Genomic DNA, 27,920 nt, shown 5'->3' on the forward strand with positions numbered 1-27,920 from the left:
TACCACCAGCAGCACCACTCCCTCTTCCGCAAATCACAGAAAGGTTTAACACAATGCATCATCTTGCAGGTATTACGGGGACATGCCACCAGAGGCTTTGAACACCCTTCACAGGTCTTACCCAGTACAGTCATGGTTTGCTACAAAAACAAATGCCAAACGTTTACTTTCAATGTCGCTATTGTCTACCTGTAACTACACCTGCCATAGCGTGAAACCTCAGCATTAAGCACGGCTCAGATCACTTTCACAGCTTTGCCCAGTGACATGGAAAACATATTACGTGCAGAAGAAAATGTCATTACTGTATTTATGCTTTCATCATTTGGCAGAGATTTTAAAATGAGGGAAAAAAGGCAGACCGGAGTCTAGATTGAAAAGACATACCTGGTGCTTTCTCCACAAAGATGACTTTGGAGTCTTGCAGAAAGTTATGGCCAGTCAGTATCATTTTTTTCCCTCCAATAACAGGAAAGCTGTCAGTACTTTGCTTCTCCACCAGAGGCAGTTCTTGGGCAGATCTCTGAGCTGAAGAGTTATAAAGAAGACAAAAAAAAAAAAAGGCAACCACAAACACACACACACACACACACACACACACACACAAATAAGTAAGTACTGCATTAGTAAGTAACTTAATGCTTACCGTCGTAAGATAAGCTGAGTTTGATATAGAAACAAAGAAAGGTCAGAAGGTTTGCAGGAAACATGGTTGGTTTTCAAGTGCCTTGATTGTAAACAATAGGGTTATCAAACATAGCAGTACAGGCTCACAAAGAACAAGCTGTTTTAAAACTCAACTTCATCTGTACTATATCAAAAAGTATATTTTTATTGAAATTATTTTAAATAATTTTCTCTTATGTTATCTATAACACATATGCTGTTTATAACGCACATGTGACAAGATGACCATCCATGTCCAAAATGTGCCACTATAGTCACTACAACTATGTGCTAGTCACTATAACTGTATTGTCAATTCTGCAAACTGTCTTGCAGCAGCAGCAGCAGCCAGGGGCCTCATGATCCAGCAGAAGCTCACAGTTTAGAGAGCGTATTTCCACCAGAACTTGAGTGCCAAAGCACACGTGGATCCATGCAAACAGAATCCGGTATTCTCGTGGCACATATTTTATTCCCCCCAGCTGGGACACGGAGCAAGCGTGGCTGTGCTTCAAGGATGACGTGACATTTTATCCAGATTACATGGTTCCTCCTGGTGTCACATGCACTAAGAGATGCATGAAATTTTTGGCACCAGCTTATTCCACATTCTGCACTGAAAATAACGCTAGCACTTATTTTTTCTCCTGTTTTCCGCTCCTTTCAGGAGGCACGTACTACGCTTTTGCTCATTACACAACCATCAAAAGTGCAGTTCGCTGATATAAATCCAATCAGCTTCATATTTAGTGGCTTCCTCAGCTTGGCACCTTTGCACAGAGCAGTTCAGGATGTATTCAAATTGTGCTTTAGCCTGCTATATAGCAACTGAAAAGCTCTCATCAACTTCAACAGGAGCAGGACGAAACCATGACTCCTCACACTTTTTGCTTTGCCTGTCAGTCTAGAACTTGCCCTTGAATAAGAAACAGGGGAAATTACTCATCTCATACATATCCTGGATAGAAGACAGGGCTTTATGCCAGTCTACCTGCTATAGGTAAGAAGACTCTGCTATGCTTCATAAATAACATAGGCTTATTTTAATGTAACTGCCTTCCAAGTGCAATGCTCATTTGTTTATTTAAATGAATGACAGTGAAGGAGAGAAGCTATCACTGCTGGTCTAACAGCACTACCCTTTCCTACAACTTCTGCCTCTCCTGCAGACTCAGACTACCAGAGAGGTAGTGGTGCTACCCTAGGCGAAAGGATGGAGCGTCACTGCTCTGAAAGTCTGTCACCAATGCCACTGCTTTTGCAAGAGGAAAGCAGGGATGCTCTTTCCTGCAGTCTCTTTATTGACAATCCCTGAAAAAGCACCATGCCTCCAAAAGATCAAATGCTGACACACTCCAGGACCTGCCAGACACATTGTGTGGGACTTCAGCTTGGCAATGACACAGGGACAAGCACAGACACGACCCTCCAGCATGCATGGAGCTAGGGATGGTCAAGCCTGCCTCCCCATACCCTTTGCTCCATGCCCCCAGCACTCACCCCCCACACACCCTCCAGTTGTTAAGTTACTCGCTACCCTGTCAGGATCAGAAAGAGTCACTTTGTGGAATCCAACAAAACCTTAAAAAACTGTTTCAGTCCATCCAGCCGACCAAATTAGTATTGGGAGTCAGACTGAAATTCAGTTTCTACCACTTATGCTGGAGTGTTAAAGCTACCCAAAGCAAATAGGTTTTGTTTTGTGTGTGGGAGGCTGACAAGGCTTACGAAGCAACAATGATATAGGTGTCTTTGGAGGATGCCCCAGTGTATCTGATAAAAAGCAGTGTGTTCAATCAAAGAGACCCCAGTGCGGAAAGCTGGTTTCTGGAGGTTTTCTGAAGCCACAGGCATCTTCTGCAAGTGTGTCAGCTCTAGCATACTGCTAGCTCCTCATCAAAGGGGCTGGGGTTTTGTTTGCAGGTTTTTGCTTTATGATGGGGAGACAAGAGCGTGAAGAGGACATGATAGCTGCTTTCCAAAACTCCTACAGCAGTTACCTGTATGATAGGGAGTCACCAAAAGAAACAGGCTTGTCACTCCCAGGTCTACTATTAGTTTAAGCGCACCCTACTTTTGTTTTGAGTGCGTTCTTTCCTATAGAAATCAATGCACAAAGCTACACATTTTTTTCTAAGACATGGGTATTTTGTCTTCAGTATAAATCACATGCTTTTAGAAAGCAGATTAAGGTTCACCAACTAGACAGGTAAAGCAACACCAATGTATAGCACGTCGCTGGACAAAGAGCGCCTGTGGGGTGGCACAATACCCAGCAAAAGAAGGATGTTTGTTGCTACTTACAGCACTCAATGGGGTTGGAGGCTACTTGCAAGGAAAGGGTCCTGCCATTGGCCTGCGGGATATGAACCCTGAAGACCAGTCGCACACGCGTGTTCTTCCGACCGATGTCCGTCTCTCCCTTGCGGAGCTCGATGTCAGAGTTTCGGAGCTTTAATATCCCAGCACAGTCAATGCTATCCAAAAGGAAACAGAGCAATTCAATTCATTTCAAGCACACTTCAGGAAGACTCATGAGCTTGCATATTTTCCCTCTCTCCTGTACATCCTTCTTAAAAACCTGAGTCAGACACAACCCAATGATCAGGCTGAACACAGGAGACTTTGTTAAGCCTAGTACTTGCATTCACATGTAGCTAAGTTGGGGCTATCTGTAGTAACAGGTAGTAGCTGCTGTGGAGCACACAAATTTAGGATGTTACTTCATTTCCCAGAGGAAGAAAATCTAAAAGATCGTTCCTCCACAACACATCCTGTAAGGATGGCACTTACAGATTAACCAAAGCCCAAAGAAATAGCAAGACTAGAAAACTCAATGGGATGAGAGGGTAGCACATGAAGTGCTACTAACCTAGAACATGGGGTTACTTACAATTTCACTTGTTACAGCTAATTTGGAGAAAAATCTGACATGATTTTTATTCTAGGGCAAAGTCCTGAAAATGCTTATTAATGAGCACAGCTCTCCCTGAGGTCAGTTCTACTGTCAATGTGTTTGTATTTGAATGAGTTGTAAATACTCCCAAGCTGAGCGCTGAGCTGAAGCTCTGCATGAAAAAACGTAACCTCAGAGTCCTCCCTCCATGTTAGGGAAAAACGTGCTTTTTTCAGATAGATCTATTACTATGTCTGACCTCTCTCTCCTTTTTTTTTAAGTTCGGTTTTCTCCTGGATGAGTTTACAAGTCAGGATTTTTGTCAAAGCAAATTTCAATAGAGGAAGTTCCCAGAACAAAAGATATATAAACATACACACTCAAAAATCCACTGCAAAAATACCTCTGCTTTGGCCATGACTACAAAGCCTACATGGCAATTTCTTCTGGGTACTGGTCTCTGGCATGCATTTTATTACACTGAAAATGTGTAGTTTAATTCTATTTTGTATTCAAAGAGTTTAATTCCCCCTCCAGATCTTTGAAGCTCTGTTCTGAAGCAAACTGCAAACAAGAACTATGGCAGCAAGGTTTTGATCTGCATTTTTTCTAAAGTATGGATTTCAGAATAACAAAAAGGACCTTGCTGATACGATCCAAGAAACTAATGAAAGTATTAAAGCTTCTCAACAGCACTTGTTAGCAGGTGAAGCCATAAGAATCATGAAATATTTGTACCCATGTCAAAATTCTACGTGAAGATCCGTAAGATACAAAGAAAGTTCTCAATATTGTCTCTCTTATAGCAACACTTGTAAAATAAATAAAAAAGTACTTAATGACTATTAATTCAGAGCCAATAAAGTTCAGAGGAGAAAAAGCATTTAAATTCAGGCTTGTAAAGTCACGGACGTTAAAATCTGGAGTCAATAGGAGTAGCTAAACGTGCAAAAGTTTAAACGTGCAGATGAGCTTCAATGTTTCATTGAATCAAGGCCTGAATACACAAAGTATGTGTGAGAAAAGTCCTTGGCTCCAAATTTCAATTCATTGTTAGTGCTACATGAGGTTTTAGACGACTGACGTGTAAGGCTCATATATGCCAAAGCATTGTTTGTGGTTCTTGAGAGAGCTCTACTACAATCTGGCACACATGTCACAAAAATATTCAGCTTGGCTCCTAAACTGTGTAACTACCTTTATTCTAGGGAGAAAGATGATTGAAATGGTAATAGTGTTCCTAGGTGGCCAAAAATGTGATTCAAACTGGATGAATAAAGGGCTAAATAAATATTGTGTGGGTACAAATTGGTGAAATTTCAATAACCTCAATGGAGTCATGCCAGCTTATGATGACAGCAAATGGAGCCAATAATTTTGCAGGCTTGTCATGACTTTTAACACAATGCACTGACAAGAGGTCCTCAGGTCTTGAGTGATCACCCTAAGCCCAGCTGGCAATGCAGCTAAACACATTCTAGCTCTTCTATTTACATGAGGCACTCCGGGGCATGTTGTACATGACACTGCAAAACAACTTCTAATAACCACCACATGCAGAAGGACTTCACCTGTCTGATACCATTTTTCACTTCATTAAGGCACGGAAAACTGTATGAATAAAAAGGAGTGAAATTGCAATTTTAGTAAGATCCCCAGGGTTTTCCCATGGTATTTGGTTTAGTGGGGCCAGGATTTCTTGCTTGCTTTCTGTCTATCTACCTACTTATCTATCTCCCTATACATACACACAAAGGTGCACTCATCTATATATAAATATGAATACATTCAAATTTATAGACACACCGAGAGTTGTACATGTATGCAAGCACGAACGAATTCCTCTCAAGGCAGACACCTCAGATAAGGGTTAGGATCATTTGAACGAGGCAGGAGACAACTCAGATAAGGGCTAGGATCACTTGAACAAGAAGGGCAGAGAGGACAAAATTAAATAATGTGGAGGGTCTCACATATGTCACATACACAGAGGGATATTTGAACCTTTATATACAATCCTATTATGAAATCCACCTGTGTGTAATGGACCTACAGGGCATTTAATTATCACTTAGACTTCTACTAATTCAAAGATCCTAAGACATCCATGCCTGCATTTCTGCACAGGACTAAACCCCAGTTTAATAACTCCAATTTTTAAATTGTATCACCTTTACTCCTCTTAGTTCTAGAAGCTTTGCTTCTAAACAAATGCCATGAAAAATGCAGATTTTTATTATGTAAGAAATAAGAGTGGTTTTATTCGTCTCAAAGAAACACTAGGGTACTTGGAAATGCTCTCTAAGAGTTTCCTTTGACATCCAAAGATAAATTTTAATAGGCCCTGTTCCTTGTGCTAGTGCGTATAGGAGCAAGAGGTGTCATATTTAGAAACTAAATGCAGGAGCTGAGGTAGGAGATATTTACAGCTTGGTAACTGAGTACTTATTTTAAATGGCAAATAAGCACATTGGCTGAAACTCTAGAATGAAAGCAATCAGTTGTCATAAATATTTGTGAAGTCCATTTTGTTGTTAAGCTGATTAGGGGCAATTTGTCCTGGTAAAATTGTGAAAACCTACTATAACAGAGGACTTAAAAAAAAAAAAAAAAAGATATGAAAAGGAAAATTGTGTACAAAACCCCGCAAAAAACACAGAAGAAATCAAGGAAAGCAACCAAGAGGGAACTGCTAAGAAGTCAGATACAGTGCCTGGGTCTTACATTGCTCTCATGTTGTTCTCTGGAAGAAGTGGAATTTCCAGGACTTTGGTGTTGGAAAGTATTGTTTCGTGGCTGGTGGTGGAAACGGTCTTCCCAGTGATTCGATGAACCTGGTAGAAAGCATGGGGTCGCAGCAGGCGGTCGTCTGCAGTCCCAATGAACAGCTGTAGCGTGAGCGGCTCGCTTTCTAAGTAACCGTGTAGCTGGCAAGAGAACAGAAAACACCCACTGAGCACCATGCACATAAACTGCTAGGAATCAATTAAATTTTTATAAGCAGGAGAGCCTAATTCAAGGAGAGAACTTGTGACAGGTGCTATGTGTTAAGTTCCCCCCTTCCATTTTTCCTGTAACGTAATATTGGTACAATAAAAAGGTGCACTCAGAAAATGTCTCATTATCCTTAAGGACCTGAGGCACTTTAGATGGGGTGAGCTTTTGAGCACTCCTGCTATGCTCACAGAAAACTTTGCATAAATTCTGCTGTGGCTTTCAGCAAAAAAACCTCAATGAAGTCAATGTTCCCTCCCAGTACTGAGGATGGCAAAATCGACAGAGTTTGCAAGTGGAAAGGACAGAGCTCATCCATCCCTGAGCTCCCCAGGTCATCCCTCATGCAGCAGCAGGCTGCTGCTTGTGACACGTCCCCTCATTAACTGATTTTTATGCTGGTAAATACCTCCTGGGACAGCGTGGAGACAGATCACATATACACAACTAGTAGCTCACCATGTCTGTCAAATTCTTGTTATAATCGCATAAAAATCTCATTGAAGCTACTGGGTCTGACTTGAACCTCATCCACGTTACAGTGACTGCTCTGATAACAACAAGAGTTATTTCTGCCACGGGCTGGGAATGGAGCAGGAGCAAAGTCTGCCCTCATACCCACCACCTCCTGAAAAAACTACTCCAGGTTCACCCTGGTGTGAAGGAGACCATGGGTAGAGCTGTACCGAGACAGCTCCAACCTCCACTAAATGCAGGAAATAAGTCTCACAAAAATAGTTATCTTGCAGTAATTAGCTGTGAAGCCTTGTCCCAAGGGAAGGGAGGATGCAGCAAGTATAGGAGAGAAGGGTGGGCAAGGTGAGCTGTCCCAGGAGATGTACCATCACAGAGCAAACCTGCTTGCTTTGTTGTGGGTTTAGCTTCCTCCGTGAATGGCGTGTTTGGGCACGAGTTATCCACTGTCACTGCATCTGATAGATCAAAATCGGGCCACTGATCACAATTTGGTGAGGAGCAACATTTTTAATATATGGTGCATGTAAGTTCAAAACTAAATAAAGCTGAAAGCAAGTGGTGAAACCTGTATCAGATGTTGTTGACATTTGTGTTCTGCTTGCTTTCACTCACCTTAAATCTTAAAAGTAATTTGTGGCTCAATGATAACATAAGACCTATCTCTCCAGGGAATTTTACCATCTGACAGCAGGAATGCTATTAAGGACAAAAATCTTAAGTCACTTTTGCTCCTAGAGCACTGAAAAATTCTGGTGACTGCAAACACAGGCACAAAGTTATCAAACACACTGATGGCAACAGGAATGGATAATGGCAGTGTTTCAGGTATCATTGTGGCCAGTGCATGAGCAAGGAAGAATGTTGTGCCTAGGCATGTCTTCCATCACTAATCTGTCATAGTGCAGATTTTTCACCCCACACCTTGGTCAGAAGAGCCAAGAGGAAAACAGAAGCACTTTAATTTGTTTTATTTGGTGTAGCAATTTTTACATCCTTACCTAAACCACATGGATGCTGGGTGCAGGGACAGGAGGAGGAGGCTCATTTCCAGCACTACAGTATTTTATCAGCTCTGCATTGCTGAGACACCACATGAAGGCAGGTCAGAGCCAGGGGGCTGTGATATGATGGGGGGGTTGTGCTCTATATCAGTGTTGTCAAATGGAAAACACATTAGCAGTAGTTTGAAAATCTGCGGTATCGGTAAAACGACGGAGAGAGAAAAGCAGAGCCAAGCCTGCATGCTGCCCTCCGTTCAGCCCCACACGAACACCCGCCTCCCACCACCCTTGACACCCACACTTATGCTACGCTGCAAAAAGAGGCCTTTCTGGCTTTAACCCCCGTGGGTGGACACACAGCCTGAGCTGCCAGCAGGGATCACAGGTGAACTCCCGGCATAGCCGGCGGCCACAGGGAAGCCGCTGTCCTACTCATCACTACCCCATCCCCGCCATCTCGCAGCCCAGGCTGTTCACTGCTGCCACCGGCACGTGTGAGCGGGGCTGGCAGAGTGACCTGGATTCGGCCTGGGCTGATCTCACCCTGCCTCGGCATCTCCAGAGCTTCAGCGGCAAAGCTGAGGTGACGGAGAAGACACAAGGCATCACAGGGTATTTTTAATTGAGAGCGGCACGCAGGTTTGCAGGGGGGAAAAGTAAGACAGTGTGACACACCAGCTGATTAAATTTCTATGCATTACCAGCGGTCACTTCTCCAACTCGTCATGGACGGTGCTTTTTATGGAGAGTGTAAAATTAAAACAAACACATATTGAATTACAAGGCCGCTTAAAAGGTAAAAATAGACTAGTGAGTAACTCAAACCTCAATTCAGCAAAAGCAAAATCACACACCAAGGTACCCATATGTTTTACTGAATCTGGGCAAAGAGGTCAAAAAATGTTGGTCTTGCACTGGGTTCTGCTATTTCAGGCTTTATCTTTAAATCTGAACTTGGCTGCTGCCATATCTCATAACCTACTGCTGAGTCTCAGCTTGTGCTTTTCCCACAGGTTTCCTACCAGGAGGCAATCGAACACCCTAAGCCCTCAGCTTTGCTCACCTTCCCTCCCCTGAGAAGTGTTCACTTGCTGAAAAATAAATAATAAGATTTCAGATGCATGTTTCGCATTATTTTTTAAGGTTTGTGAACTTGAAACTAAATTTATATTTGTGGGTTTTTAAAGGCTCTGTCATACAGCTGTCCTGGGCTTTGCTCTGGATCCATTACCCACAGTCACTTACTCCCCAACAGCTACTTCTGTGCCTGAAGACAAGTAGTGGCTACAGCACTGAACAAACATGAGTTTTCAAGAGCTGGGAAGTGTCAAAAACATCCAGAAAACCTAATGTAATCACTACATGGTTGATTTTGCTGCACTCAAACAGGCAAAATCTGTACTCACGTCACTGTAAGTTTTACGTCATATTCTGCAGTAGAAGGCATCTGACCTCTGATACATATTTCCCTTTGAGTTTTAACCATTGCATCACATTATTTACTTTTATATTATGTCACATAACTGTGTATGCCAACAGAAGCAATAAAAGAAAACGATGCAAGGATTAACATTTAAAGGGGCACATACTGTGGATGACTAATTTTAGACTATGCACCCGGTGCACGATTTCTGTGACAGACAGCGTTGTGCTTTGGGAGTTTCTGGTGTGCTGCAGATGTCTGGGGAATGGGCAAGATTTTGCTTACGCTCAGCTGGGTGCAGTGAGAATATTCTGTAGCTCCCTCAAAATACAGGAGAGTGATATTACTGTCACATCGTTCAGCAAATGACAAGAGGAGCGGTAGCAGTAAAGGCAGAGCTGCAGTACTCTAGGTTGTTAAGATTTGTCAAGAGGTAAAGGGAATGTGGAACAGGACAGATCTAAAATGGGACGGGGGAAAAGGGGGACTGAGTATTTTTCTTAGTGAGGAAAGATCTCGCGTGTTCACATCCATGCATATTTTCCACGCATGCTCTGGAATACTGTACTTGGTGGTATAATGATTCTGTTTCCTGGCGTGCGACATGGGATGCATGCGTCAGACACCCTATTTTTATCTTTTTCTCTGTGTAACACAGTCTGAAGCTCTTCTCTTAATAACTCAGCAGCTGAGTACGGGTGGCAAAGGCTGCTCTCGGCTGCAGCATTCATAATAAAGGATGTGCCTTTCCTACCAAGCATGCTTTGCTTGGCAATACGTATATGCAAGTGGAAAGAGCTGTACTTTCCCCTGCTGTGAAAGTGTAAAGGGACTTAGCTGCAAATAAGGATCAGGTGCACAATGTTTTTGAATGAGTTTTCCTTCCCAAATAAAGGTGAGGATATAGCAGTTGCCTGGTTTAGAACAAAGGAAAGATGCAGGCAAAACTTAAGTATGCAGGTAAGACCTCTGTGGTCAGTGTTTTTGGTTTTGAAATGAAAGTATGTCAAATTCTCTTGTTCTGACCGACCACTGACTACTCTGCTCTTTTCCTTTTTGAGCAACACTGTTAAAAATATTTGAACTGGTCTCAAATGATATTTGCATTTATATCGTCTGAAGCTGCCAAGATCAAAATCAGACTTAATTGTGGACTTGTTTTACACTCCTCTAATTCTATCAAAAGCAATGCAGTCACTGGTAATTAACACCAGAACAGGACTGATCACAGTTAAGCTCTTTGTCACCTTACATCATCTTACGCAAGACGCACAGAGAAACGCTGCACCGGCTGGGCGACTGCTCCAGTGCACCAAGCTTTCCCTGGGATTCCTACACCTCTCCGTCACCGCTTTCACAATGCCCTCTCCCACCAACACGTCTTCATTCTCACCCATAGATTGCTGCTCATCTTGGTGTGGGTGCCAAAGCAAACCCCAGCCTTTCCTGGGAGACACGCTGTGCACCATGCATCAGGGCCAAATGTTTTCACATGTCCAGGCGCTGCGATGCTGAACACTGGGCGTCTTCCTCCGTCAGCCAGCAAATTGCGAGGGAAACAGTGTTGTTTCACCCCTTGCAGACAACATCTGACTGCAAGGTACTCTCTGATTCAGTCCTACAGCAATGATAACCTGAGGTTTATCACAGACATAAGCGTACCCAGACTGCCTGGATTCTAACTGTGTGCCTGGTGCATATCCATGAAATGTGGCGATCATAATTAAACAGACTTGAAAAATAATGCGCAGAAGGAGGTGAGGTGCTTTTAATACGAGCATTAGGAAAAAAAGCAAAACCTTCCCAAACCTCGCTACAGTTACCAAATGTTGAGGAACTCTTGCAAACGTTGTGTCTAATAACTGAAACACTATTTCAGCATTGGTGGTTATTCTAGGGTCTGTGAGGAAAACTTCTATTATTTAAGCCACAACATCTATTTTAAGAAACAAGGCTGAAATATTCTGTGTGCTCCCTTCCAAGCGCTTTGTGCTTTTGACATGCTGAAGCATCTGTTGAAATGCTCAGAAAGCTACCTGTCATAACAAGAAGCCCTCTGTGCCTGGAGAGGCTCCTGGAGACCACTGAAATAATGGTCTCATTCTGATGGGACACACCAGCCAGGTACACCATCCGCACCCACCCACACCATCAGGAAAAAAGGGACCTACATTACATAATAGTTTTTAAGTGTACTTATTGAGAGTTCCGGGAAAAGACTGCAAAAGTGGTGCATTCCTCCAGGCTCTGACTCCAGAAATACATTAAATGACCATAGTGGCTGATTTAGGGCTTAGCCCATCCCAATGCATTCAGGGCAGAGCTCCCACTAATAACAAAGTGAGGCATGACCAGGAACTTAGCATTCACCCTCTAAACTAGTCAGCAGCTTGCACTTGAGACTCTCCAGGCTACTAGGGGCTGCATCCTTAATGATAATGATGTGTCTGTGCCAAAAACAATCCATAGGTAACATCAGCAATGCATCTACATGTGTGCTTGTTCTTTCTAAGTTTGGCACATAATAAAGACAACAAGTAAATACACCCATTTATGCCTCTAAAAATAGTAAGAACAGTATCTACATTTTCTTATCCGACCATGTAACTGATGGGCATGCTGCTTGCAGCAGGTACCACAGTGCTTACACTGAGCAATGTCTTACATGTCTGTCTGTCCCACCTGCATTTCTAGAACTGTTCAAGGAATAACCTGAGTCAGCCTGGAGAGAATCATTAGTGAGACTAAATGCCCAGTCTGAGGAAAGGGGACTTCTTTCCCTTTTTCTCCCATCAATGTTTTGGAATGTAATTCCAATGCTTTAAAAAAGGTCAAACAGGACAAAATCTATAAAATAGTTACATTTTTAAAGTAACTGCTGCTTGTCTCTTCAAGGCAGAGCTTCAGGAGCTACACACCAAACAGCTTTAGTGCTAACTTTCTCAAGCAGTAGATCTTTTTTTTTGTTACAGTAACTGCACATGATGAATGATAAAATGAAACAAATAGTCATGTTTTAAAAATGTATATACAACCTCAAAAAACTAACAACAGCAAGTGCTCAGTGTCCTGATTTTTTAAAACCAAACTGAAGATCAAAGTGTTTAAACTACAAAGAAAGTGCACAAACATTTTGGGTATTGATTTCAGCTGTGAGCACCAAGCATGCATAAAAATAGGGTCATCAATCTGACTTTTAAGAAAAATAATTTACTTTTAGCTACCACGTAGAAGCACTAGAAGACGTAAACTGTTGCATCACGGGATTAAACGGGAAGAAGGAAAAGTTGGACTGGCAGGCAATGACCGTCATGTGAAGCGAAGGCACCGAGGGTGAGGTCAGGAGACCCGGGCATCTGTTCTCATCTGCAGAAATCCCGCCTGACCTTTGCCCAACCAGTCACAGAACTGCCCTGCCTCCATGCCCCTGGGTTGAGAACACTCAGGGACCTGCTGCTAAAGGGTGAGGGAGCCAGCAACTTATGTCTCTGGGGAAAAAAAGACACAAAAAGACTGCCCTCCTCATCCCAAAATCCCCTCTGCCTATACTGATCCATTTTGGCATTAAATTTCTTTGCTAGGGGAGGCCTGAGGAAAAAACACACCTCAGGTGCCCTGAGGCAGGAGATGGTAGAGGCTCTCCACTGAGCCTCCTCTCCCAAACCAAAGAGCTTGACACCACGTGCCATGGGAGATGGGTTATTGACTAAGCAGGACTCAAACCACCCCGGACTCCTCTGCTTGGGAGGGAAGCTGGGCAGCCCTCTGACAGATGAGGGGGTACACCGCGCACCCCAGGGCAGAGGCAGGGAACAGGCAGGCAGCTGTACTCTGTGCTACAAAGCGAGCTCCAGGCAGGGGCTGGCAGCTCCCAGCTGAGAGATGCGGGACCCCACGGGGCGAGGAGCGACCCTGGCAATGCCGATACAGCCAGAGGCGCAGCAGCCACAGGGCACCAACAAACTCCTGCAGCACCTGTCTTGCTGGAGGGTCTCGCAGCACCCCTGTCTCTTGCTAGCTGTTTTCCTCCACCTTCAGTATCATGCTCTGCAGTTGTACATGCTTCAGCCACTGCCGTACCACCCGCACACCCTTTGTGCTTTTTAGGTCTGTGGTCCAAAATGACGCAGGCTGCTGCAGCCCACAGTGTACCCAGGACTGAGAGAGGCACATCGTCCTGACTGGGTACCTCTTCCCTTCACCAGCAACCAGGCATGCAGTAGGGGTGCCAGTTTTCAGATGAGGTGCAAAGCACAGCTCCAGACCACTTGTCAGTGTGGATTCAAAATGGAGGTGCTAAACTTGGGCCACTCAGATGCTCCTGTACACTCTGTTCTCTGGTGAGAGCACAAGCCAAAAAAAAAGAGAAGCGTCTTATTCAAAACAGCAGAGCAGATAGACTTCAGAATAAAAAAAAGGAAAAAAAAGAAAATAAAACACCTCCTTAGGAGCTGAGGTGACTCTCTGGCTGTGATAGCTTCTGCTGAATTTTGTCTGAGAGTTAACCAAAAAAAGTGTATAATTTATGCCCTGTGCAACTTAACATACATGCCACTAACCTTTAGTCCTTCACTTATTTCAAATAAAAACGTAACAGGAATTCCTACAGTTTTTTGTGCTACTTTCAAGATTTATTTTTCCTTTCTAAAACTAATTTTCCTTGGATTCACTCAAACTCTGTTTTAAGATCCAAATGTATTCAGAGCTGGTCCACAAATAAAAATAAGATGGCTTGCTCTTGCAAAGGACTCTGCCTGGGCAGAGGGCGAGAGCTGGACAGGAGAAGGAGTGAATGGAAAACAGCAGGAGTGTGTTTTATGTGGCACTTTCTAGTGCTGCCACTTGGACTTGTAATTCAACAGTGCAGCAAAAGAGCAGCTGTTCACATCATGATGAATAAAGATCTATATAAAACTTCCAGCTGCAAATACGCTGTGAGGAATTATTAATCTTAATGTAATAGAGATGCTGTACACTCAGTCACTGGCTCACAAGTAATTTCCGTCTCTATCCAGGGAAAAACAGCCTTCGTGGCTGCTGGCTCTCAGCACAGCCATGAAATCTCCTTGTCTAAACAGCCGCAAGATGCTGCTCCCTATTTCTAGGAAGGATTTTCCTCCTCAAAAATACACGTACCTAGAAATCAATCAAGTCACACTCCTCCTAAAACTGTTAGACTCACATGAGGGATGCCCATCAGAAAAGGAGTTACTAACAGAATGAATTTATAGCTTCTGGGTACCTTATTCATTGGGACACCAGGAAATCATTACTGCTCTTCTGCCATCTTCTACCATGAGTCCAAGGAGATGTCCTTCCCCTAATCCTTGTCTCACCACACTCCCCAGTGCCACTTCCAGGTGACTGGAGGCAGTCAGCCCTCTCCACACCATGGCCCATCTCTAAGGGTGCAGCAGGACAGGGTCAGGAAGAGTCATTCTCCCGTGGAGGGATGGAGGTGGCACTCATGCTAGGCAGTCCACTTGAATGAAGAAGTTTTCCTCTTTGTGAACAGTCCCACACTTACCCGAGGCGGAGCACTGCTATCCCTTGGATAGCTTGTCCTGTGGCACGGCCACCACCTGTGACCTTCTGGGGCTCTCCACCCTAGCAGCCTGCATGTGTTCGCATTTGGGTGGGATCCTTAGCAGTACGAAGCTGAAGTGCAGGAATCTTTCAAACTGCAATTAAGTAAATGCATGCTGACAACAGAGAGAGGGGCTCTGGAAACCGCAAATTAAAAATCTGGGTCTGGGGGAAAGTCCAATGCAATGGACTACATTTCAGGGAGTGCTCTCCTTGAAACTACCCAACCCCTCAGTCTACTCAGTTTCCACTCAAACATTTGTCCTCAGCATCCATAACAGCTTTTCAGTTTGGACAGTCATACCCATGGCCACGTAAGAGTTAAAAAAAAAATAAATTCACAGGAGCACTGCAACAGGAATTTATTACCTATTCTTAGGCAGATACCCTGGGCAAGCTTATACCTGTGAACCTGCCTTTCGTCATGCCGCTGACGCATCACTCGCATCCAGCAAGATCCCATTTGTGGGTAAGCACAGGCTGGCCCGGGATCCTCGGGTGTGTGTCAGGTGCCATCAGCACAAGTGGGATGGGTGTGATGCCATCACCAATGCCCATCCCAGTCACTGCACAGCACCACTGCCAATATCCATCAGCGACTTCTCCAAATCCAAGACACCCCATGCTCCCCGAATGCCACGTTATCACTCAATGGCTCACTAGTGCGGCAGTAACTGCATGACTTTGAATTCCCACCCCTGCAAATTCAAGGGCAACGGGGTGCCCAACAACCCCCAGGGGTTATCCGCTTACGGGTCAATGCTTTTGAGGTGCTTTTCCAGCACATCAAGATGAACACTGGCTCACACAGGACAGGGACAACACAGTTCCAGGCAAAATACCTCTTGGGGTTCATAGGCACCGGTGAGACAGTATTAGACCAGAAATGGTTGCTTTCCCCCTAAATTTTAACTCCTATCCCAATGACATTTATTTAAACTGCTACTGAAGACAGAAAGCTGGGGCTATGTTTAAAGGCTTTATCTCAGTAAATATTTGGAGAGCTATAAATACCAAGCCATATTCATAATATGAATATTGGACTTACTGTTCTGTTGCCATGAAAATTACTATAAATACACTTCCAATTCTTAATTTCTCTGATTTGCCAAGAACTCCTTTAAAAAGACAAAAAAATTCTTATGTAAGACGTCTTGAGATTTAATTAGCCATTGGAGTCAAAGGCCACAGCACAGAGCAGGAACTGAAAATTCAATGATAGAGGCAGACAAAGCACGTAGTGCACTAGCACGCTATATAGCTGTACGTCCCAAGTGGGACTTATTATAATCAGACAGTCCATGAGTCAAGCCCTGACTGCTTTCTGGTTTTGGGGAAAGGAGGGAGCGGGAAGGGAGGCTGTCTGAAAGTCTGAAATAAACCTCCTTGCTTCTTCTGCAAGTCACATGAATATCGATGGCTTCCAAATTTCACAGTACCTCTGTCCATTATTTTTTTTAATGTAGAAATGAATTAAAAGAAGGAAAGCATTTCACGGCATTTTATAAAAGCGCAGAGCGAGTAGCAAGCTGGGCATAGGGTGATCGAGCTCCCATCTCCAGCTCTGCCAGATAGTTTTTGCTTCATCACAGATACATGACTTGATTAGAGCAGAGAAAATTTCATAACAAGTTTTTACATATTTCCAGCCTGCTCTATGTTTAATCAATTTGTGCTTCAGCCTTCTTATAAAATAAAAGCCAGTAACCATGCCATGTGGCTGGGTAACCCTTTCTTCACTATGGAAAATGTAACGCTTCCCAGACCTCTGGTTCCAATCCTTGTGCAATTTACACCTGCATTCCTTGGGGAATAAAGCACATTAATACAACCCTCTTGCTCTTCAGAGTCATAAAAGTGCTGTCTGCACGTGTATGTTCCTCAAGACAGGTTCTGCTTCCATTGTTTCAACCCTCAAAAAGTGCTATCACATGCACAAGATTCATAAACATGTTATTTGTGACTCCTGTCCCAGAGCAGAAAAGGGCAGTGTGTTTTGCCAGGTCACTACACACTTCTGGTGCTACCCTCCTTCCACAAACTAACTTTGATCCACCTGGTCCTACAGCTCTGATTATGCTGCAGTTTTCTCTGCGAGTGCGCCTTCCATGGAAAGCATCTTAATGCAGCAACAAAAATAGGTCAGGTATATCTTATAGCTCAGCTTCAAGGTTTTGATCTCCAAGACAGTCTGATTAAACTGTGAAAAAAACAGAGAGATTGGATTCCACACAGTGAGTTTTTTGAGAGCAACAGTGATGCCATTGGTTGATGTCACTTGTTTTACCAAAAAAAAAAAAAAAAGGATACAACAGACCAGACTCTCTGACCAACAAGCATAACATGAGTGGCTCTGCCCAACAGGCCACAAGGGCTAAAATGAACTGAAAGGCCTGTGATCTCCAACAGCAAGTAAATAAAATAAGCACAAAAGACTCTTAGATAAACTTTCTCAACATATATGGACTATTTTCAATCAATCATTCTAAATATTGTCACATTGAGTAACATTATTTAGCAACAGCTGTTGCACTAGAATTTCATCCAAATACTGACAAGCTAATACCACAACCCCATTTAAAGCTAGTAAGGCAGCCAAATAAAATGTTGCAAATATTAATGGCAGAACTTGCCAATAAAAGCTTTACAGAGTAGCTTATCTGCTGCTGCAAATGGATGACACCTTGCTGTCATCAGTGTAGCAGGATGTCAGTGCATGACTGGGATTTGAGGAGGACGCTGAGGGTACCACTTTCTCCTTTGAAGGGAGGTACAATAGGTACTGGTGATCAGGACCTGTGTTTTTACACCCAAGTCACGACAACATCTATATCAACCTGTTGACTTCAAACACGAAGCTCTGGCATGGATCAAGTCCCAGGTCAGAGATAGAAATGCCAGAGTCTTCAAAGGCACCTCTCCTCCTCACCATACTCAAGCCTTACTTGGGAATCTAACCTAAGAAGTAAACCTCACTCCTGGCGAACTATAAGACATTAAAGCCTGCTGGCCCCAGTTACACATAATTATACACAACACAGCAAGTCAAAAAGAAACAGGGAAAAACCAGGTGAGTCATGTCACCTAACTTTAACACATATGGGCTGGACAACAACAGGGTCTAGTCACTTTGGCTGCTTCACTGCCAGCAAAATGAGACACGCACTCTGAAGGTGTGACTTACCTGAGCTGCTTCAGATGTTCACATCAGAATAAAATTAATAGCTCCCTAAACTCTATACCGACAAGCCTTCTTGTGATTACAGAGAGAAACTATGACAATTAGCTCAGTTGCAGACATCTACGGTTAGCTAAATAAACCCAAAACGTAGACTTGCCCCTGTAACTAAGCCCGGGCCACAGTTCAAAGCATGAGCGTCCCACAAACCCAGGGCAGTGCTGCAAGAAAGGCACACTGCACTTAGCCCAAAGAGACGCAGAGCAGAGCTGCTGTGAGAAGACCCCAGCAGTGGCAGCGCCTGCTACAGACACAATGCTTTGCACTACACCATCACGCGTTTTGGGCAGTTGCCCACAGCCTTTCACAGCCGGGGTACAAGACCATGAACTTGAACGGTGGTGCTTTGCAGCCTTTTTCTTTCCCAGAGGGAAAGGTCAAAGTCAGCTCCACCACAGCTTAACTTCAGCGCATCGCCTTCTCCACCCTGATTTTGGGGACCTGCTGCACCCTGGACCTAGAGTCAGCCACAACCCAAGGTGGGCAGCAGGTGGTCATGGCTGACAGATAGACACTTAGCCAGCTCCACTCCAGCCTCCCTCCCTGTGCCTGAGATGGAACCAATAACCCTTCCCTCTCTCAGAGAAGAGGTGCTGCAAGGATTGAGTCATTTGCGTGAAAAGGCTGCAGCAACCTCCCCAGTCCCAGCAGCGCTCACCATCTCAGCTCTGGAGCACAAGGGAAACTCTTGAGCAGCATCAGGTACGTTTTGGATGGCCTTGCTGTTGCTGTTGTTTCAAAACTGAAGTGCACGTTAAAGTTGTAATAAAAAGGCAGTACTCTTGCTAATGTTCATTTTTATACTAAATTCAAACTTACTTACATTACATACCTTTCTAATAGAAAAAGTGAAAAGAGCATTCATTAATAACTGGAGAATCCAGACGCTAGAAGACAATGGTTTTTTTTATTTCTGTTACTTTACTCAAGACTGGAGGAACAAAAGAATGCTTTTACTCATTAGATGATTTTCCTAAAAACATCTTGCTATTACAGCTAGGCTTCTAGGTTAACGCTGCCCTGTGAACTACCCATGTAAATTCTATTTGGATTGAGAGTTTCAGGGGCTTCATTTACACTACCAAAGCTGCAGAGGCATAGCCCAGCGCCAGCATTGCCACTGCACTGTCTTGCTCTTTGCAAAACCTCTCTAACCTGCCTCCACTTCACACAGGGCTCTTGCAGCCAGCAGTGGGGCTATGTCAGTTCACATATTTTAAGGTTTTCCTCACAACCGGGAGGGATTAGAAAATGAGGCTTTGATGTGTTCAGGACATGTGCTTGAGATTACTTGTGTACCTAGATGCTAGCACATGTGCCTGCAAGTTGTGGTCTAAATTTGTTTGTCCCTGGCAGCTCATGTTTGCAGCCATGGGTGGAGTTTGTGTAAAATTCTATTACTGTATGACATTTTGTAGTCAGTAATATTCTATAACCTATATTCAGTAACAATATTTGAGTCTATATTGAGGAATATTATATTATTGCCGAATAAGAGCTACGACACATAAGGTCCACGTAATGAAAACAACATCATGGCTAGAGAAGTGGTTGAAAATTAATTTGAAAGCCATTTGGAACATTATTGCAGGATTATTAAGGATTATTGATGAATAAATGCCATCTATATATTTTTTTTAAAAAGATGCACTTTCCAAGCCATTTTATGAATTCCTGTATACATGGGGAGAGATTTATATCTTTTATGTTGCTTTTTTTTATTCTGACAGGCACTAGCTAAATATTGTTATACTGTTCCAACGCTGTATTGTATTTCAACCAGATCAAATACTCTCTGCAACACAAGAGGTGTTACAAGATCTTAATACAGAGTTCTGCAAAGAGCAGCAGGATTTCTATGTTTTTTGCCTTTTTTTCAACAAGTGTTATCTTCTATGAACTTCTCCAAGCTGAAAAACCAAACCCATACCAGTACACCTCTTCAGCGCCTCACAACTTTTAGACGTGCTATTTCTCTTCAAGTCAATGAGAGTTTTACAGCTAACTCTAACCCTGCATGCTTTGCCAATTTTCTCTGGTATTTTTCTCCTAGAAATGCAGGCACTTGGTACATATATAGCAGTGAGACTGTATTAAAAGCCACAGCAGGTGGAAAATAATACAGCCCAGGGAAGTCGTTGTTTTTGACTCTGCTCACAAGCAAAGCTATGTGCAAAGCACAATGAGGCACAGTAAATAAAGATGTTTCACACAGACAAGCACGAAAATCTTCCAAAACAAAGAAAATTAAATTATCTTTCAACTAAAGGACACACTGCAGTGAAAGACTAAATGAGCGATTCTAATTAAAACCATGCTGCGAATCTCCTACTTTCCACCACGAAAAAAAAAACAGCTAGTGTTTGTGCATGTACAGCCACCCTCTAAAACCAGTCAAGCAGCTTTCCAGCCAAACAATGCAAGACACAGCATCTCAGAACTACAAAACACATTGAAATTATTTCCATAGCAATCATAACAATGACATGCCAGGCCAGGATCGGGGGGGGGGGGCGGGAAGGGTGTAGGGGGTTGGCGGCGGGACCTCAGCCCCCCGCTGGCCCTGGTGCTGCCCACTGCGCCAGGCACCCGCCAGCAGCACCCACGCAGCGCCTGTCCCCTTGCCCCATGGCCGCATCCAGCACCCCACCGCCGTGTGCCATGCCGCTTGCCGGTGCTCGCTTTGGGGATGGTTGGTCTCATCCAAAATAGTCACTCGCTTCCCTTCTTTGCCCCACACTCATAAGCAAAGCATGAGGTCCCCGCACACATGCAGGAGAGCCACGGTGCTGGTAAATCCTGGCCCCAGGCAAGCACAGGTAACGCCCTGCTCGAGCTTCTTAATCCTGATATGCCGCAACCATCTCGGGCTCAGGTCTCTCTCCTTGCGGTGCTAAATCAGGCAGTGGTCTCAGGTGAAGACGTTAGGAGGGGGATGAAAACTCAGGACTAACCCTTTGTGCCTGAACTGCGCCCAGGCTTCACGCACGGCTCGGCTCTGAGCAGCTCTCCAGAAACGAAATGTGATCTCTTTTCCGACCCACTCCCTTCTTGCTATTTATCTACTTGCACAGCCACGATATGCTGCGGGCTTCCCGAACACTAGCCACTGTCCTTTCACGGGCAGAGAGCCGAGGGGACGGGAACGTGCAGCTTATTAAGTACAGTGAATACGGGCATCCATGTCCTGCGCAGAACACACATGATATGCTGATATTGCTATTTTGATGCAGGCACAGGGACAGGAATCAGCTAAATATAGCAGACTTCAGCGACTGGTCTAAATTACAGACTTAAATGACATGAAGAAAGATACAGTTTGCCCAAAGACAGAGGAAAGTAATGGGAAGATTGTGGATGGTGATGGGAAGCTTGGCTCTAGCATCCATTATGCCTGACTTGCTATCAAGACATACAGTAAAAGCTTCAGAGACATGGGGCCTTCATGCCCATTAGATGTGGGTAGGCATAATGGTGGTGGAGCAAAGAAAAGATGCAATCATCCTAAGAGATCCCAAAATCAAAGGGACTGAAGGCAGAGGCAAAGGAGGATCCAGTTAATAGCATACACCTGAAAACCATCAGAAGGAAGCAGCAACACAGGGGGAACCTGCAACCGATGCCCAAAGTGCATCAGATTTTTAAGAGGGAAAACTTAACGGATGTCCTCAAAAGCAGCAAAGAGGTCTGCAAGAACGAAGTGCAGATTCTGCAACTTGCTCCCCTTTTTCATGCTATTTTTGGGCAGTTGGCAGCCCCACATGCTCTTGGATGTCACACCCACGTAAGGCAGTGAAATTGTCTTAATCCAGATTTTGCACCTGAGTCACCTGAGTGACAATAAATGACACAATTAAGTGCCAGTTGATCAACGTATCCTTGCTTCGTAGAAAACTTAAGCACATGTTCAACATTTTGAAAATTTAAGGATGTACATAAGTGCTCTGTTGCACTGTAATAGAAAGATCATTTTGCTCAATCTCTTTTACATTTTTCCCCTTACGTTACACTGAACTGGACCAGCAATATTTTTACACAAGTAGCATTGCAAGTGGCGAGGGAGGAGCTCCCTTTCTGATCAGGATGATGGGTTTTCTCCAGGATTCACATTTGGCAGTAACACCACGTTACCAGTGCCCCAAAGAGCAAAAGTCATTGAAGGCGACTTCGGTGTCTGTAACTGAAGTGCCAAGGGACTCCCAAAAAAGTACCCATGCTGTGCCTGCAAGTGTTGTTTACTGCTTTGAACAGGGCTGCATTTGAAACCTAGGCAGTAGACTTTTAAATCCCAGTGTACATAATGTCTGTATGCAAACCAAAAGCAGGAGTTCCTCCGCTTTATTGGGTACTGAAACATTAAAAACAGGTGTTTAAAAACTGTATTACAAATCTGTCTGCAACCTGTATTATTTTTACCATGTGCAAGTAAATTGATCACTAGCATGTTTCAACTGTTTCAGTGAAAATACGCAACTCCTGCTAAATTATTTCTTAAACATGTGGAGTGAGGAGAAAGTTTATTTGATTTCGCTGCACTGACAGCATGCAACATATTTTACTTATGTGTACGTATATAACGGATGCTGTAATGGATCATCTCCCTTTCACGCCATGTATCAAAGAAGATCTCGAGCTATTCTTCACAAGGAAAGAAATGATAAACCCCTGCTCATAATGAAAGCTGCAACGTACTTCAAGAGAGCAACTGAGTAATTTGACACCGTATTTTCCACTGATTCAGCCTGTTAGTTGGAACAATGACTGATTAAAATGGAAAATCTATATTATAAACACATATACTGACATTCCAGATTACAAGGTATGTTACAGATGTGATTTTTTTCTCTTCTTACATATAAATATTAGAAAGTGTAAAACCAGAAATTATTCCAGTAGAGTTACATTGGTGTGAAAGTGATCTGAAATACAAACTGGCACCCAGTACATCTTCATACAGAATGCACACAATATTAATTTTCATTACATATATGTTTTATGTAATTTGGAGTACCAAGAAGAAAAAAAAATCATTTGCCCTGAGATATTACTTTTAGGAATAGAGGACAGATGTCTAGTTGCCAAAGCAGACTTGTAAAAAATTAATCACCTGCCTCATGCAGGTTAGCAGTGTTTGGCAGGTAGGTTAGCTCAGCTCATAATGAAGCATCTGGCTTTTGGTAAAGCTGCATTTTAATTTTAACTGTGTTTCATTTTAGTGTTTGGGCTCATGTCAATGTACAATAATCTGACAAGTCTGGAGCAGATTTGCCGATTGGTAACTTTGGTGTAGGTCTTCTCAACTGCAACCAAAACTAAGTCAAGTAACAACTGTGGTTCACGCCCAGAACACAGCCTCACATATCATCTGAGACTCTCTGTAAAGCCATTTTAAACCCAGTCCTCAATGTCTTACTCGTCCACTGTCTTATTTTCTTAAAAACAGCTAAATTGACTAAGAGTCAGCAAACTCCTAAGCATGTGTTTGAATTAAGCAGGATAAGTGGACTGACTTCAGGAGTGCCCCAATACTGCTTTGAATGTGGTTCAGGTTTCTGGGGTTTTTTTTGTAACTGAGGTCTGGTAATTTGAGGCAAGCAAAGGTCTACCCGTGTTGCATTTTTCCTTAGAAAAGCAGGTACCCATTTGTAGCACTATTGCTAGCTTCTTTTGGCTAACCAGAAGCATCTGCAGCTCCTTCTCGGACGCTGGGAAAGCAGAAGAAGAGCTGCTGCAGCTCAGAGAGGTCTGCAGAACTGTGGCCTTCTGATTCTGTCGTTCTCATCACTTCCAGGTGTCCCCCTGATGCATGCATTTTCAGTGAAAGGGTGCTTCTACCACAGATTTACCGGGACACCCCCCCACACACACCCTCCCCAATTGTCCTTGTGAGAGAGCAACCACTATGCAGATGCAGGGACCATTTTTTAATGTGAATAGCTCAGGCATTCGAATAATGTTCCCAAAAGACAAAGATCTATTAGAGCATGGATTAAGCAATTGCCAGTTTTTGGTTTTACATTAGGACCGTTTTTTAAGCTTTCAAATGTGCCAAAACCCTCAGAAATCTCACTGGCTGTTGTTCTCTTCTTCACTTAAGCTGAAACATTTCTTTCTAATACTTTTTTAAAAAAGAAATGTAAGAGAGAACAGATCACACTACAGTCTCCTAAGCTCTAGCAGGTCTTGACAGAGAGTACAAAGGAAGGAACTGGGAACATTAAGCTCCGTAAGCACATTTGCAACAGCCTCACTAGGAGTACCACAAATGCCTTTGCTGGGCTGCTGCAGCTTGTGCAGGGATTTTCCTAGCACACCACTGCAAAGAAATCGCCTGTTTCAACTGTTGATTGTATTAATTTCTTTGTTTCCATCTTCACCGAACACCACCCACTGACAGGGCCCACAGGCACACTTTCACTTTATTTAGTTATGTACTAAAAAAAAAAGCATGGGGGATTTTTCTTTTCTTGCCTGGGACCTGACTGCTTGAAGTAAAGGGGAATGGCAACTTCTAGAAAGCAAATTCGGAGACAGAGCAAGTGACAAGGCAACTTTCTGCAACTTTCAGCAGAAGAGATGCAGTATTAAGCAGGGGGCAAAAGGGATGGAAAGGACAAAAAAAGCATAGCACTCAAACAGTCAAGGATGAGTCCTGATTCCTCCCTGGAGAGCAGTGATACACGTTTTTGAGGTATGCTTCCAAAATAATGATGAATTGCCCTTTCAAACAATGTGCAGAAAAAACTCAATCCACACTGCAAACAATTCACCGAGTGAAAAGATGCAGCATGAGACCTGAGGACAAAGTAAATGACGAATAGGAGACGAAAGACCACTACATTTATGTTCTGTCTTTCTTGCTCTTGCAGAGACTTCCATCACATTATTTCTAGACACTCAGGGTGTGTGTGCTGCTGGCCACCAAAACCAGCCTGACAAGGGAAGCAGAAAGGATGGCTCTGTGAGCAGTGGTGGAGATAAAGAGGACTCCTTTGCTTCCTTCCTACATCTAACCTAGAAGGTCTTTGCCTTATCAATCACCACCAGAGGACAGCTAGAAGATACCTCACACAGTGAGAGCAATGCCACTGACTCCCTTGTCACAAAGGACGAGACAGAAAGGAAACTGGGAGAGACCAAAGGAGAGGAAAGCCGAGAGCTGATATCACCATCACTTTTCCCAAGGGAACAGAGACAGCAACGGCAGAAGAGCGGGAATGCTTTCCATCCCCTCCTCCCTCAAGGCCACCACTAACTTCTGCTTTGCCAGCAGCCAGAGAGTCCAAACTCAAGGCAAACCTAGCATGCTGGGCTAAATCCTTTGGGCTGGAAAGCCAGATTGAATATCCCAGAGTCATAACAGCCGGGATATGTACTGCAGCATCCGTCAGGCCAAGCGTGGGTGAGGTATCATTTTTAAAGGAGAGCAGAGTGCATCCCCCAAGCACTGGCTGGTGGAAATTTCATTTTTCATTTGGAAAGGGCTGTTGCGCCAAACAACAGAGGCCTGTCCCCAGGACTGCTCATAAATCAGAGCTGAATTTGCATTTTCAGGGTCTTCACCGACTGACAGCAGCACACTTTCCAGAACGGCTCCCTTCTGGACTTGGCCCTCCTCAGGGAGGCCATAAGCTACCTATACGGCTGTGCCTGTGGAGCTACCCTGTGGGACCAACTTCATGTGAAATACCAAAAAAAGAGAAACTTCCCCCTTCCCAAAATACAACCTTCTAACAATGAAAAACCATGATAAAAAGCCTTCAATGGGCTTTCTTCCATTTGTTGGATTTATAGAAACAATAGCAGCCTTAAAACATCTGCCAAATCATTCTACTTTTCAGTTTTGATTATCTGTCTGCTAGTTTGAGGTTAGCTTTAACTATACAGATGCAAGAAGTGAGAAAGCCATTCAGCTTGGATTTATTCTTAAGAAGTACCGGCTGTCTAATACAAGGCTATAAAATGTAGGCTCCCTGTCTGGTTTGTTGTATGGTTGCATGGCTTTGTGCTATTAATTGCAACCTGGCTAACAGGTGCTTGCCAATGTCTTTATATCCTCAGCATAAGAAAGGATTGTATTTCCATCTGGATAAAAGGGTGACGCTGTCTTCTGAAAAGAATTTAAGAGCAGCAGAGAGAGGAAGTCCACTGTGGCATGACAAGTTGAATCACTGCTTACTAACGAGAATATGCCCACTTCTCTGCTCTGAGAGACCCAGAGAGGGAAGAGGAAAGCAGCTAACACATTTTTTTTCCACATCTACTCCTCTTGGTCAGGTGTCAGCTGGCCATGAGCTGGACCCACCAGGGACTGTTTTCCTTCCAATTCCCTTGATTTATCCAGCATTTGTGGCAGCTCTGTTGTTTTAAAACAAACTCGCAGCACTGGGGGACCTCTACCAAGAAAAACACTTACGCACGCACTGCAGGTATATGAGAAGTCCCATACTACGTATTTTAAAATTAACCACGGGCTCACCTCGCTGTGCAGCATCACAGCATTGCTGTGAAGGACTTGCCCCACTCTGTCTGGAAAAGCCTTCCTCTTGGCTTCCTTATCACTTAATCTCCTTCCTGTCATCAGTGGTGAACACCTCTTTCCAGTCTTTTCCTTTAGCTCTTCGTTTCTCTCTTCTTCCTATCTTGCCTTCTGTATAACTGCACAACCCTATTACCTCACACTGTTAACTATTTGTGAAGCCAGGTGCATGAGAAGTGCTACATGAGACTCTGACGTTAAAACATGAAGTCTCAACCGCAATGCATTTGCAGCTCGCTGGACTGAGTGCCGTCCCCTGAAGTTACAACGCTTTGATCGACAAGGCTTTCTATTCCCTGAGGGCTTTGCAAAAGGTATTCATAGCTCTTTGGTCTGGAAGATGAAAGGACTCTCATAGATACCTGCAGTGGCCAGCACCTGGACCTGGACTACTTGAGCTTGTTATCCAAAAGCAGCAAAACCAACTGATCCATGGGAAGCAAACGATAACACGCTCCACGTGTTACCAGGGCGCACAAATAGCTCAGGGGCATGTTGGTGCCTAATTATGCGATGTGGAGATGTACAAAAATACCAAAGCAGCAATTGCTTTGGAGAAGAGTTTGACACTTGTTAGTCATAAGGAGATTTAAAAATCCCAACATATGCCTCAAGGCCTTTGAAAATTGGGCCCGAAGTGCCTACTTGAGATCTTGTTGAGAAACAACACAGTCAACTTCTGTGAGCAAGTCTCCTGGCACAGACAACACTTTGACTATGCAAATCAGCAGACAAATCATTGTGTTTTGCCTGTAAAATGAGGGAGTTCAGACTATTCATCTGTTCACAGGCTCAGATCAAATTCTGTATTAGAACGCACACGCCATACACAACCTCTACCATCTCACTGCAAAGTGATACCATGAAAGGCAAGGCAGCATTCACTGTATCTTCAATATTAACTTATTTTTCCAAGAGGAAAACAAACCCTGGCTAGTATCAGTTACCTAGATAAAAAAGGAAAACCCCTACAACTCCTTTTCTTCCCTTTTTCTAACCAATTCATCTACCCCACGTCAAGAGTGATCTTGAAGAAAATTCCTGGCATATTTCGTGTCAAAAAACTGAACAATAACCATGACTTTTGAAAGTGCTTACTA

At 43.6% G+C, this 27,920-nt stretch overlaps 1 protein-coding gene across 4 annotated transcripts in view; it reads right to left on the reverse strand.

Moving 5' to 3' along the window:
• NFATC1 (nuclear factor of activated T cells 1) overlaps positions 1 to 27,920 on the reverse strand; it is a 115,719-nt gene that overhangs the window by 63,692 nt on the left and 24,107 nt on the right. For all 4 annotated transcript variants that reach the window (XM_074870525.1, XM_074870497.1, XM_074870507.1 and 1 more), the window contains exons 4-6: positions 6,287 to 6,489; positions 2,971 to 3,143; positions 388 to 528 (exon numbers count right to left, since the gene is read on the reverse strand). In XM_074870525.1, the coding sequence (XP_074726626.1) occupies positions 388 to 528; positions 2,971 to 3,143; positions 6,287 to 6,489 (517 nt within the window). The remainder of the gene's footprint in view (positions 1 to 387; positions 529 to 2,970; positions 3,144 to 6,286; positions 6,490 to 27,920) is intronic.

The sequence above is a fragment of the Strix uralensis genome, chromosome 1 (genome assembly GCF_047716275.1).
Source record: "Strix uralensis isolate ZFMK-TIS-50842 chromosome 1, bStrUra1, whole genome shotgun sequence".
Lineage (NCBI taxonomy): Eukaryota > Metazoa > Chordata > Aves > Strigiformes > Strigidae > Strix > Strix uralensis.